Source organism: Pecten maximus, chromosome 16 (assembly GCF_902652985.1).
Source record: "Pecten maximus chromosome 16, xPecMax1.1, whole genome shotgun sequence".
Classification (NCBI taxonomy): domain Eukaryota; kingdom Metazoa; phylum Mollusca; class Bivalvia; order Pectinida; family Pectinidae; genus Pecten; species Pecten maximus.
Window position 1 is genome coordinate 8,639,355 of NC_047030.1, and position 15,267 is coordinate 8,654,621.

General features: G+C 35.7%; 1 protein-coding gene across 3 annotated transcripts in view; it reads right to left on the reverse strand.

Annotated features, from left to right (window-relative positions):
- Positions 1-62: 62 nt before the first annotated feature.
- Positions 63-15,267, reverse strand: part of LOC117344578 (aromatic-L-amino-acid decarboxylase-like) — a 44,376-nt gene continuing 29,171 nt past the window's right edge. For all 3 annotated transcript variants that reach the window (XM_033907369.1, XM_033907370.1, XM_033907368.1), the window contains 9 exons: positions 13,347-13,457; positions 7,358-7,390; positions 6,587-6,748; positions 6,157-6,224; positions 5,572-5,642; positions 5,172-5,191; positions 4,498-4,596; positions 3,779-3,880; positions 63-3,640 (listed from right to left, as the gene is read on the reverse strand). In XM_033907369.1, coding sequence (XP_033763260.1) covers positions 3,131-3,640; positions 3,779-3,880; positions 4,498-4,596; positions 5,172-5,191; positions 5,572-5,642; positions 6,157-6,224; positions 6,587-6,748; positions 7,358-7,390; positions 13,347-13,457 — 1,176 coding nt within the window. In that variant the 3' untranslated portion in view covers positions 63-3,130. The remainder of the gene's footprint in view (positions 3,641-3,778; positions 3,881-4,497; positions 4,597-5,171; positions 5,192-5,571; positions 5,643-6,156; positions 6,225-6,586; positions 6,749-7,357; positions 7,391-13,346; positions 13,458-15,267) is intronic.

Here is a 15,267-nt window from a genome sequence, read left to right on the forward strand (position 1 = left end):
ACAGAATTATTAATCATCGGTCAGAGGTCCAGATATTTTGTAAGTAAATAGACACCCTGAGACACTTTTAACATACTTTTAATTCTAAAACATAATAACAACATCCAGACACCACTGTCAATACACATACTACATCAATACTAAGATTTGTTGTCATAGAGACAGACTATCATAATAGTATACTCATCATTGATGAATACTGAAATATATTTATATGACTGCCGCATCAGAACATCAGTTAACTTGACATAGCCAAGTCGTATGGATTATTGAATAATTCAATTATGTTGTAACAAACATTTCCATTGGTTTGTAAGTCACGTTTGATTGGCTGATACAACAGCGTGATAATTTCTAAGAGAAAAGAGTCCATCAATAAAAGTAGATTTTCACATGAATTACAAATTAAACATATGGACATTAGGTTGAAATTAAAAGATTTAACTTAAATACATTTTCAGTTATGGAGCCATTACACAAAAAATATCCGGAGGGTGCTCTCATAATCTGCAACTGCTTTCCGGTTTACTTAAAGTAAACTCCGTTAAACGCCACAAAATAAGAAGAATTATCAAGTTAATCCTTAATTATACTTTATCACAAGATTATTCCCTGTCGCTCTGTCATTTGATATAACACAATATGACGTCAGGATTAAGACAATATACGACACCATTTAAGAACAACAGACATATAGCAAACAACGTGTCATTAATGACGCTGGAGTCACTGAATATGAGAATCAGGAATCTTAACTTTGGAGTTGTTCAAAATAAGTTGGTTTGACGTTAATTTCCTCAATACAGTTTCGTACAAACTCTTTATAGCAAACTAAGGAATTTATCTTTTGGAGTTTTAGTTTACATTGTTCATTACTCAAATAGGAAACGTATATTTATATGGAAATAATCTGTAGTTCTATGAATATCGTTTGTCCTCCCAACAGAATGAAACAGACATTAAAGTCAGTTAACGCTAGCACGACATAGTGATATTGCTCTACTTCTTGCGAACACGTTTTATCTAACTAACTGAGTCTTTTTGATTGAACTCCTGACAACGTGGATTATAAATGTCTCTGAAAAATATCATGATCCTACAACAATCTATGGTCCTCTGGTAACAGTTCGCGAAAAAAAGAGAATTAGACAATCTGTGGGTTAGAAAACAGTTCTCTATTCTGCATACAAACATATGCAAGAGTAAGTAAATAAAGTCTACACAAATACCTATATAATGTTACATAAAACGACCAGTCCAGGACTCGAACCTTGAACCCCCGGAATCTAGAGGACGCTCCAATCATTTTATAAGCCTGACCATCGGTGTTTAGTCTAGTCCAGTTCAAACCAAACGTTAGTCGGCCAGTCAAATTTGCGATAAATTCAGCAAATTTTTTATACAAAAGTGTTTTGTCAATTACTGATCAACACCGGACATTTATTGATATCTTTAGCATTCCGTTTTTTTATTTGATGATACTGAATATTTATGTTGGCGTACTATATGGAGTACAAGTGTCATACTCTACCTTTAAGTTGAGGACGACATATATGCCAATGGAGTAGTACACTATATTCAGTCACCTTACGTATTATTTTTTGCAGATTATGACAACTCTTTCATGCTTATAATTCATTTGGAACATTTTAGGCGACAAATGTAACAGGAGAGGAAAAATACAACGACCAGACCTTGACTCGAACCCAAGCTCAAGTCCCGTTCTGCTACAATAATAACATATTCTAATGCTATTAAATCATATAAAGATGATTCATATTGAAATATACAATGTACGTTCAAATAATCTTACATCATAAATATTAAATAATAACCTGATAAAACATAATTCAATACAACCGGATCATAAATCTTAAACATGATAAAGTAATGTTATCTTCAATATACAATATCACCTTTCGAGCGAATATTGGTACACCAACATGACTATCCACATTTACTCTTAAACGAGTTACACAGTTACAAGATACTTGTCCTTGTAATGATTTTCTTCATAGTTTATGAAGTTATTGTTTGCAATAGAACATTTGACGGGGAAAAGACACCAGAAATATTTGTCCGATGTCCTTTCCAGTCAATACAAAACATCTTGCATAGCAACACATTTTGTAAACAAGAGGTTCATGGACCATAACATTCACCCTGAGTCATCTAAGAATGTATTTCAGTATCCTGGCTTCGCCCATGAACACCTGGGGGTTAGTCAAAAACTAATATGTGCATACCATCAAACTGCTTTTCCATACTGATAATTCTAAACAAGTTTGAATTATGTTCAATGGCAAATTAACAGATGATGCTCAAAATGTGAATTCCCTTTTATGAACTATAGTAAAATGTATCCCTTTCCGAGGGGCAAACGTGAGACTCCAAGGTCATGCAATTCACAATTATGGTAAAGCACTTTAAGATCATTCCATATATGAAGAGTATTTGATTCTACGACATCTAGGTATTGAGAATGTTTTGAATTTCAGTCAATTTTATACAAATCGTATACGATGCACAACTGACCATGGATGAATCAAAACGACGGACAAAATGGGATCAGAATAGGTAACCTCGTCTCAGGTGACCTAAAAAGTACTTGCTCATTGTTAGACTACCAGATATTGTTGCTAGTAGTGTTTTAGAGTCTATCAGATATATTCCATGGCGAGATCGTAGTTGTGGCATATACTTGGTAAAGAAGGGGACATTGATTTCCCCAAGAACGTACTATTTCATAACGTTCACAATTTTGCACAGGTTAATTTCAGAAGATGCTACTAGATCAGTCACTTTCATTTGCAAAGTAGTCCGTTTCTGCAACATCTTCGCTAGCCAAGGCTTCTGATTACGTTTCACTCCACGTGGAGTGAAACGTAATCAGAAGCCTTGGCTAGAGAAGATGTTTCTGCAATGGCAAGCCGTGATAAGTTTACAGCGTGACGTCATATATTCGCGCTAGCCTAAACACAGTGCTAGTGACGATCTGAATTAAATAAAGATTCATCAATAAGTGATTAATTCCTCGCCTTAAACAGTGACATTTGGTACTTAGATATATTCGTCCTTGCACGGAATCCAGGGTCAAGTTATCCTATTATGATTGATGATCAGTTTACAATCAAAAATTAAATATCGGTTCATCAAACGACAGCGGGTTCCGTTTACTACAAGACTCGCTCATGAACCTTCGTCGACTTCCACGTGAGAACCCCCTGGCCTTCGGGTCGTAACACTTTGGGTCAGATATCATCCGCTGGAACGTGCTGCGCCGGAACATTACACTTCTCATCCTGGTACTAGACTCGTCAAATATAATATCATTGTCAAATTCCATGAAAGCATTGTCTCCCTCTTCGTCTTCCTCAGACAATTCCTCCGACTTCTCCTCTTCGTCTGATTCAGATGTCCTAAACTCACTTACAGATTTCTCCACATATGGTCTGGCTAAAAGTGTCGACGCTATGGCCGATATAGTTTTCCAAGCAAACTCAATGTCGTTGTCATTAGCGTTCTCAGCACAAAGAGCAAAGCGAATGACGTAGTTCTTGTTGATCAAAGCAGGAACCATGTGTAGCTGACCAGATTCATTGATGAGTCTGTTTAACTTCTTTGTGAGTGAGTTGGGTCCCTTGAAATACAAAAAAAAAATTATAAATAAAAATTCAAAATAACAGCAGTTATAATATGACAGGGAGTTAGTAATCATGTTTGATGTTTGTATATGGTTGTATAACAATAATAGTTAATCCTGCCATTCGGTCAATACCTTCAGTCGGAAGCAAACAAGTCCCATATGAACAGGCGCCGATACTTCAAACCTGGCATCATTCTTCACATAAGTTTCAAACAGCTTAGCAAGTTTGATATGCTGCAACAGAAAGAAAAAACCTGGTAAACCTTATAGAAATATTGCTTTTCATATAAAGAAAATCACATTTACAGATTATTTTCTTGACAACCACATATTATATGAAAATTGGAGTATTATATATTTGTTTTGGTTCATATCCCCTTCCTTATAAATACTTGAAGTTATATACCTGTAGTACACAACTTGAAATCCATTACCGATTCATTATCCATACATACACTTGAAATTATGTAGCAAAGAGAACCTCTCGAGGATTTCAAACGGCAGAAAATATTAAAAATGGGCCTGAATATCGGCACTGCATCACAGATTACCTCTCTTTATATAACAGTATGTTCCTCAAATCTCGACATTACATTGTAGAGTCATGTGGTATAGACATTAGATTACAAATTCATTTTACTTAACTTCCTTTATAGACTTAGTGTTCTGTGGTACAAAACTTGGTTTTACATAACAGATTAAGTTTATCTACCTTCCTTATATATACCTGATACGCAATGTGGTACAGAACTTATCGTACCATAACATATTCATTTCTGTACCCTCTGGATATATACCTGATATTCTGTGGTACAAAATTGGTATTTACATTACAGATTAATATCGCATACCTTCCTGATATAGGCCTGAAGTCCTGTCACACCGTATGACCTGATCACAAACCAAAGTTTTAGAGCTCGGAATCTTCTACTTAATGGGATCCCCCAATGCTGGAATATAAACAACATGTCTAACCACACAGAGAATCGAACACTCGTTTACATTCCAAAATGTCTGTAGAATTTAATACTTGATTGCAAAATTAATAAACAAGTTAACAAATGATCCATCAATGAAAATAAACATAATTAATATTTCCTTGATATTTTAGACACTGTATTGTATATACATGTAGTATATATATTATGTTATATATATTGTATATAATACATTGTATGTTGTGTGTTGTATATAGTATGTTATATGTAGTTATAGTATATTGTATAATTATAATATGTTGTATATAGTATATTGTATATAGTATATTGTTTGTATATAGTATATAGTATGCTATTTATAGTATGTTGTATATAACATGTTCTATAAAGTATGTTATATGTACCAGATAATTGTAGTACTAGTTTATAGATCATCCATCACCTAAACATCATCTTCTCCCTCCATACTTCCAATCGAGGAAATTTCGGGTATCAGTTGATAAAACTGTATTAACATTATTGCTAAATATAGATATATTTTCATTTATTTATGATGAATGTGTGATATTATTTGGTCATATACATACCCGTAGATCTATAGTTTGGTCTGAAACAAAAACACGAACAATTAAGGTGCGGATTAACTAGTTGTAATCGCTAAATTATTGCCGTAATACACAGCTTTGACTGTCAGGTACTAAACTGGTTTGACAGATAAGAAACAATAGACATATGTTGACCGAGAAAGATATGTATGGTGTGACAGCTCTGTTCCGTTTATAGGTAAGGCTGAAAGCCTGACAGAGAAAAAACACTTTTCACTTTGATATCCGTATACATTCCTGGAAATTGTAACAAAAGAGTTTTTAAACCTTTTTCCGTTTTTCATAAAAATCAAGATACGAATGCTTGCGCCCTTAAAAAATTGATATCAAACGGAAATTAATCGACAATACTTTTTTGTATGATACACGTGTATATACGAACCCTCGTGTTTGTGTTGTAAATATAATGGATCTACAGTCATTGATGACGTCAGCAAAAGTCTATCTCGAACCCTGCAATGTACATTTTTAAAGTTTTCGTTTAAGAGGAGATAACTCGTGAAGACCTTGGCGTGTTCTATACAAAAAAATGGTCTCGTCCATTGGCAATTGGTGATTTTTACTAACATTCGTCATAATAATTGATATAATTATAATGCTATTTATGATACATTGAGTCACATTTAATAATATTAGTTACAATGTTTTGTTTCACATACAAATGGACATTTGCCTGTAATTTACTGAACAATATTTATCAAAATAGCGAACAGCTGAAGTTTACATATCTATAAATGATACTTGTATTTGGCCTTTTTGTTCAATATTTAACACAGTTACCACAGACAAATCTACATTGGTATTTGCATTCATTATGGAAATACTTATCATAGTAGTGATAGTTGGATTCGCGTTACTTTGATATTAGGCATTTGCATTCATTGGCAGATATTTACCATAGTAACGAACAGTCGAAGTTCATATATCTATTTTGACATTTGCTTGTCATTCAACTATCAGTACTTACCATAAAAGGGAGCAGTCGAAGTTCACAAGCATCCATTTGTTAGGGTTACAACTGAAAGATGTCAAATTCTGAAACAAACAAAACACAAGTTCATTTGATATAATCAAAAATATTAGTTTTGCACATGATAGATATCATAATACAAAACAATGCGTTGTATCAACTCTTAAACATTAGAATATATGTATTATTGTGTCACCATGTAGTGATATTTTGTTCCACCGAAGTATATAACAAGTGTGCTGAACTGATATAAAGACTGAATTTTGTTTTGTGGAGTTTATGGAGTGATGAACTGAGTTTATCTGAAGACAAACTTAACATAAACTGCCTTGAATTCGTCACAATACCATGACAGCAATAAAAGGCAAGATTCAATCCTTAAAATTAATCTTATTTGATATCATATTTTTATCTATAGTTCGCGTACCTCTGCTCCTTTTATTAGGTACTGGAACTCCGGACAGATGAGGGCGTTCCCAGCGTATGCTGCATCCACGTGCAGCCAGATGTTTTCTCGGACACACACCTCTCCCAGCTCGGCCACGTTGTCAAAGGAGCAGCAAGCAGTGGTGCCCAGGGTGGCACATACCTAACGAGAACAGAAACTGGACATTACCAGGCCATTCCGATATCACATCTTCAAATCACTATAAATAGAGCGTGTTGAATAAATTCTGAATCTGAGTAAGTGCAATATGATTGATATACATGTATATGATTTCTCGACATTTCAATGGTAATTTGAGTCTTAAATATGTGTATATTTGTTGTTTTGCAATTACTTCTTCTCAGGGATTTTCCAACTTAAAGATAAGATAATCCATTCACAAATTTATTTTGTAAAATCCTTCCATTTAGAGACTAATTTGTAAGATATTTCCATTCAGAACTTTTAATTCGTGTGTTCGAGCAGCAAAATATAAACGGTTTAATGTTAAAACTGTCTTTAGCACTGAATTGTAAATTAATTGTAATTAATTAAGGATACAGAATTGTAGAAAAATATATATACATATACTCGTTATCTTGAAGCCATTGGGGTCATGAGAAAAATCCAGCTACCCCCCCCCCCCAAAAAAAAAAAATCCCGAGGTAATCAATTATGATTATAACAAAAGTGTAGGAAATGAATAATTACTTCCAGTTAAGAGCTATCAGAGTTTAATACATTTAGTCAGAAATAATAGGTGTTACTCACGTAAAATGGAATGAATCCTAGTTTTTTGTCCTCCTGATTGATAAAAAGAACAAGATTTCATTAAACACCAAAATCAACATTAGAATATCATACGAAAAGAAAACGATCATTACAGGACAGTTAATGACATCAAACGTTTGGCATCAATGGGACCAATAAACTGGTATAAACAGTATTTTGATATGTACGTAGTAAGTGGGTTACTACTTAGGTGTTGCTTTGTTGCATAACGGGCTATTTCAGCGAGTGTAAAAATTAGCTTTTTGACATCAAAGTAAAAGGATTTAATTTCAGCGTGTTAATTCTCGCGGCTGTCCAACATGAAATTCTTATTTTAGCGGATACTTATGTTTAGTACCTTATTTTCATTAATAAGCAATAAAAGATGAAGAGAATGCAAATCTATTTTTAAAATTTCTAACATAAATTATGAATGATAAAAAAAAAGAGTAGCGGATGACCGATTTGCGAACATATCGGTCATTTTGGCATAATTTTGCCGCTCACCTTTGCTTTTTATATGTGTAATGATGTGTTTTTAAGTTCATTTTAAGAAAATAATATTGAAGTCCACCCACAGAGGTGAGCCCAAATATTTTGCCATGATTCTGTGTCATTGTCATCTGTACGTATATAAAGCAAAAAAAGCTCGCAGCATTTAAGGTATTATTTATACATTGTATGGAAAAGGAGTGGAGTAAGTTTTTCCTTGCCATGGGACACAGAGCAAAAAATACATATTTTTGATATCAGACAAAACAACAGTCAAAGCCAATCACTATACCATTTTGGTCGGGAAAGTGTTGGGTACCCACTCGTCAATTTGTGTATTCAGACTAAGTCAACCCCAAACAAGTAAGAACATTAAACACTCTATAGGTGGGGAAACATTTAGCTTTTCATATCCAAGCGTTTCAAAACTAGTTCTTAATAAGCTAAACTTTGCACCTCGCTAAAATAACCAGTTATACAGTATATGGACATGATGATAATACCACGTTCTACTCTTTAACAGAGACAGTAACTTACAAAAGTATGTGATATCTTATATCTGGAAGACGATTGTTGTTTAAAGACCAAATAAGAAATAGGTTTGCTTCTTTATTTCACAGCGTTAATGTTTGTAATTATATATGCCCATAATTATGATCATGTAATTGTGAAAAGTTTTCTAGACTTTCGTATGTAACCACGTGTATTGAATTTTATGTTTGACATTTTTGTAATCTATCGCTTTCGCCAGACAAATTAGTGTGAATAAATAAAAATAAAATAAATGATTGAAAATTGCAATAAAATCGACAGGTCTTTTCGGCTACACTCCTATAATTCAATACTGGTTGTGACATATGAAAATCATTTTACAATATTTACCATAATGTTTTATAATGATAATGAATTGTAATGATATAACATTATTAAAATAACAAAACACAATGACATGAGCTCATTGGATATTAAAACAGAGTCGAACAGTCCATTAAAATTAAAATACAAACTAACATGAGTTGTAGAATATAAGACTCTTTCATATGTGTATATGTAGGATAGGGACATTCCACCCGAGGGGTCACAAAATGTGGTGAAACCCGAGGCTTGCCGAGGGTTTTACCACATTTTGTGATCCCGAGGGTGGAATATCCCTATCCTACATACACACATAATGAAAGAGTCTTTTTCTCTCATATCATTACCGAATTTCTGGCGAAAGTGTCCCTCAGCCATCCATTTTCTTCAATTTTTTAATTTCTTTATTTGACGTTTTTACTAAATATACTTGTGATATTCTGAAAGATCATACCCTATTTTTAGCAAACAGTGTTTGCACACAAATTTCATTCATTTTGTGGTTAAGTGATGAACGAATGAACAATTCGCCGATAAAAATTACCGTAACTTGACCGACTTTTACGTGGCCGTGATCAAATTGTCAACATCCGAGAAAAAGAAGTTCTATCAACAATACTGAAAGCCAACGCTGAAATGAGTTTCCCAACTTCACATATAATTTGATTTGCACCTCGACATATTTAATCATTTCACAGAACACACTGTACTTTTAAATGTCAAGTCAAATTTTTTTTTATAAAATACTACGTCACTGCATGACGTCACGACTGTCATTGGAATTCCATTCATAGTTCAATGAGAGTGATGTCGATCTCGATCGCCATGACGCGGCGATGTTTCGTGGCTGGTAATTTTAAATTCACTGTGATTTTGGCAACTTCGTGTGTGAACCAGCGAACAGTGACTCTATACGAGTATTCGATCTTTTCTGTGACATAGGATTATATGTGTTTAACCGGTTGTCTTGATGGAATGACGAAGGTAGGTCAGTCGATAGGCTAACGATGATCATATTGAAAGGCTAGGGTGGCAGTTAGTTTTCATGGTTACTCTACACAAATATAGACTCTGAGTTACAATTGAAATAAATATTTTTTATATGAACATCGAGGGGTGTCATTTTTACCGAATGTTCGTTCATTTAAGAGCCAATTCCCAACTTCCAAATACACAGGTTACTGAGTAGGCCTAACAGTTACTGACAGTACCGTACAGTAGAGTAAACAAATTCCAGGGCCCCCTGCTGACGCAAACGGAACCATTTCATAGGTTGTGACGTTTGACATTTTCTTTTTTATATTTTTTTATGTATGGCTTTTATTTTACTTCCTGTCATTGCCAGGTGATTGTGTGTGTTTACATGTTTTTAATGACAAATGACAAATCTGTCGGGTAGGCAAGTCTGTATTGTACTGTAACTGTTACAACAGGCCTGTAACGTTAGGCGTAGTCTAACTGTTTGTTACAGTAACGGAGTTATATGTTCGCTCAGATGAAATGTCTAATCGTTTAACCGTGTAGCCCTATTGATTTACTGCTGATATGATATATATTTATCTAAGAATGTATGTATTTTTATAGTTAAGTCCAACGTTTCAAAACCGACACCGACGATAAGGACTGTCGGATGTGAACACAAGCAGACGACGTTGTGAGAGTTGTCCCCCTTGAACGCAGATTAATCCGCGCGCGTGAAATGCTATGTAAGATAGATTTATCTTACATAGCTATCTTACATGGGCAAACTCTATCCAACATGGCGAGATATGAGAGAATACTGTATAATATGTAATGATTGCGGCAATTAAATTTCGCTACATTCGCGGTCCTTAGATATAACACGAAAATAAATATCCAGCAAATATATATTTATAAAAACAAATTTATGGAAGTGTTTCATACAGAATGATCACAAGACGGTGATTTAGGAAATTTAATACCGCCGACAGGGGCAACTGCGAATATAAGTCTCGTGACAGGTTATACCTTACCTGTATAGCTGTCTCCAGGACACTGTCTCTCAGTGACAGGTTGTACCTTACCTGTATACCTGTCTCCGGGACACTGTCTCTCAGTGACAGGTTGTACCTTACCTTTATAGCTGTCTCCAGGACACTGCCTCTCAGTGACAGGTTATACCTTACCTTTATACCTGTCTCCAGGACACTGTCTCTCAGTGACAGGTTGTACCTTACCTGTATACCTGTCTCCGGGACACTGTCTCTCAGTGACAGGTTGTACCTTACCTTTATAGCTGTCTCCAGGACACTGTCTCTCAGTGACAGGTTATACCTTACCTTTATACCTGTCTCCAGGACACTGTCTCTCAGTGACAGGTTGTACCTTACCTGTATACCTGTCTCCGGGACACTGTGTCTCAGTGACAGGTTGTACCTTACCTGTATACCTGTCTCCGGGACACTGTCTCTCAGTGACAGGTTGTACCTTACCTGTATACCTGTCTCCGGGACACTGTCTCTCAGTGACAGGTTGTACCTTACCTTTATAGCTGTCTCCAGGACACTGTCTCTCAGTGACAGGTTATACCTTACCTTTATACCTGTCTCCAGGACACTGTCTCTCAGTGACAGGTTGTACCTTACCTGTATAGGAGTCTCCAGGACACTGTCTCTCAGTGACAGGTTGTACCTTACCTTTATATCTGTCTCCAGGACACTGTCTCTCAGTGAAAGGTTATACCTTACCTTGATACCTGTCTCCAGGACACTGTCTCTCAGTGACAGGTTGTACCTTACCTTTATAGCTGTCTCCAGGACACTGTCTCTCAGTGACAGGTTGTACCTTACCTGTATATCTGTCTCCAGGACACTGTCTCTCAGTGACAGGTAGTACCTTACCTTTATACCTGTCTCCAGGACACTGTCTCTCAGTGACAGGTTATACCTTACCTTTATAGCTGTCTCCAGGACACTGTCTCTCAGTGACAGGTAGTACCTTACCTGTATGGCTGTCTCCAGGACACTGTCTCAGTGACAGGTTGTACCTTACCTGTATAGCTATCTCCTGGACACTGTCTCTCAGTGACAGGTTGTACCTTACCTTTATAGCTATCTCCAGGACACTGTCTCTCAGTGAAAGGTTATACCTTACCTTTATACCTGTCTCCAGGACACTGTCTCTCAGTGACAGGTTGTACCTTACCTTTATACCTGTCTCCAGGACACTGTCTCTCAGTGACAGGTTATACCTTACCTTTATACCTGTCTCCAGGACACTGTCTCTCAGTGACAGGTTGTACCTTACCTGTATACCTGTCTCCGGGACACTGTCTCTCAGTGACAGGTTGTACCTTACCTTTATAGCTGTCTCCAGGACACTGTCTCTCAGTGACAGGTTATACCTTACCTTTATACCTGTCTCCAGGACACTGTCTCTCAGTGACAGGTTGTACCTTACCTGTATACCTGTCTCCGGGACACTGTGTCTCAGTGACAGGTTGTACCTTACCTGTATACCTGTCTCCGGGACACTGTCTCTCAGTGACAGGTTGTACCTTACCTGTATACCTGTCTCCGGGACACTGTCTCTCAGTGACAGGTTGTACCTTACCTTTATAGCTGTCTCCAGGACACTGTCTCTCAGTGACAGGTTATACCTTACCTTTATACCTGTCTCCAGGACACTGTCTCTCAGTGACAGGTTGTACCTTACCTGTATAGGAGTCTCCAGGACACTGTCTCTCAGTGACAGGTTGTACCTTACCTTTATATCTGTCTCCAGGACACTGTCTCTCAGTGAAAGGTTATACCTTACCTTGATACCTGTCTCCAGGACACTGTCTCTCAGTGACAGGTTGTACCTTACCTTTATAGCTGTCTCCAGGACACTGTCTCTCAGTGACAGGTTGTACCTTACCTGTATAGCTGTCTCCAGGACACCGTCTCTCAGTGACAGGTAGTACCTTACCTTTATAGCTGTCTCCAGGACACTGTCTCTCAGTGACAGGTTATACCTTACCTTTATAGCTGTCTCCAGGACACTGTCTCTCAGTGACAGGTAGTACCTTACCTGTATGGCTGTCTCCAGGACACTGTCTCAGTGACAGGTTGTACCTTACCTGTATAGCTATCTCCTGGACACTGTCTCTCAGTGACAGGTTGTACCTTACCTTTATAGCTATCTCCAGGACACTGTCTCTCAGTGAAAGGTTATACCTTACCTTTATACCTGTCTCCAGGACACTGTCTCTCAGTGACAGGTTATACCTTACCTTTATACCTGTCTCCAGGACACTGTCTCTCAGTGACAGGTTGTACCTTACCTTGATACATGTCTCCAGGACACTGTCTCTCAGTGAAAGGTAGTACCTTACCTTTATATCTGTCTCCAGGACACTGTCTCTCAGTGACAGGTTGTACCTTACCTTTATAGCTGTCTCCAGGACACTGTCTCTCAGTGATAGGTTGTACCTTACCTTTATAGCTGTCTCCAGGACACTGTCTCTCAGTGACAGGTTGTACCTTACCTTTATACCTGTCTCCAGGACACTGTCTGTCATTGACAGGTTGTACTTTACCTTTATAGCTGTCTCCAGGACACTGTCTCTCAGTGACAGGTTGTACCTTACCTTTATACCTGTCTCCAGGACACTGTCTCTCAGTGACAGGTTGTACCTTACCTGTATAGCTGCGTCCAGAACACTGCCTCTCAGTGACAGGTTGTCGTCGACGTCCAGTTGCCGTAAGTGTACAAACCCCAGCATCCCAGCTTTCTCCACACAGGAATGTGACTGAAACATAGTGTTACAATTTTCTCTTATTCGTAGATAAAGGTCCTAAAATTCCTTAAATTAAAAGTTTTAGGAAAGCATTAGAGAATTGAAAGGATGTTCCTTTTCTATGATTTTCCTAAACTCCAATTATGCTTCCCTATAGTAAATTTAAACTTAAAGAAATTCTCTAAATTAAGGGACGTTGGTGAAACCAGTCTTGTTTTGACTGGGATAATGAAATATTATATATGACATCTGGAATTCAACCAAACTTAAGATACTTAAATTACAGGTCCCGTATTTATGAAACCATTCTAATGCTTAAACATGAAATATAACCCAACTTACTTCAAACTCCCTTAAATCATGAAATAACAGTTTAAGAGAAAACCCGAAACAATGAAAATGATATTTAACTTGAGATCTTTCAAAAATTCCTTCCAATCATTGAACAAATATTAAATCAGATGCAAAATTCATTACCAGAAGTCTGAGCACAAAATGTATATTGGAGCATGTGCACGGGGTCCAGGTAACACACTCTCTCTATATATATCTAACACACTCTATATATATATATCTAACACACTCTATATATATATCTAACACACTCTCTATATATATATCTAACACACTCTCTATATATATATCTAACACACTCTCTATATATATATCTAACACACTCTCTCTATATATATCTAACACACTCTCTATATATATATCTAACACACTCTATATATATATATCTAACACACTCTATATATATATATCTAACACACTCTCTATATATATCTAACACACTCTATATATATATCTAACACACTCTCTATATATATATCTAACACACTCTATATATATATCTAACACACTCTCTATATATATATCTAACACACTCTATATATATATATCTAACACACTCTCTATATATATCTAACACACTCTCTATATATATCTAACACACTCTCTATATATATCTAACACACTCTCTCTATATATCTAACACACTTTCTATATATATATCTAACACACTCTCTATATATATATCTAACACACTCTCTATATATATATCTAACACACTCTCTATATATGTATCTAACACACTCTCTATATATATATCTATCACACTCTCTATATATATCTAACACACTCTCTCTATATATATATCTAACACACTCTATATATATATCTAACACACTCTATATATATATCTAACACACTCTCTATATATATACCTAACACACTCTCTATATATATCTAACACACTCTCTCTATATATATCTATCACACTCTCTATATATATATCTAACACACACTCTCTATATATATCTAACACACTCTCTATATATATATCTAACACACTCTCTATATATATACCTAACACACTCTCTATATATATCTAACACACTCTCTATATATATATCTAACACACTCTCTATATATATATCTAACACACTCTCTCTATATATATCTATCACACTCTCTATATATATATCTAACACACACTCTCTATATATATCTAACACACTCTCTCTATATATATCTATCACACTCTCTATATATATATCTAACACACTCTCTATATATATATCTAAGACACTCTCTATATATATATCTAACACACTCTCTATATATATATCTAACACACTCTCTATATATATATCTAACACACTCTCTATATATATATCTAACACACTCTCTATATATATATCTAACACACTCTCTATATATATATCTAACACACTCTCTCTATATATATCTAACACACTCTCTATATATATATCTAACACACTCTATATATATATATCTAACACACTCTCTATATATATCT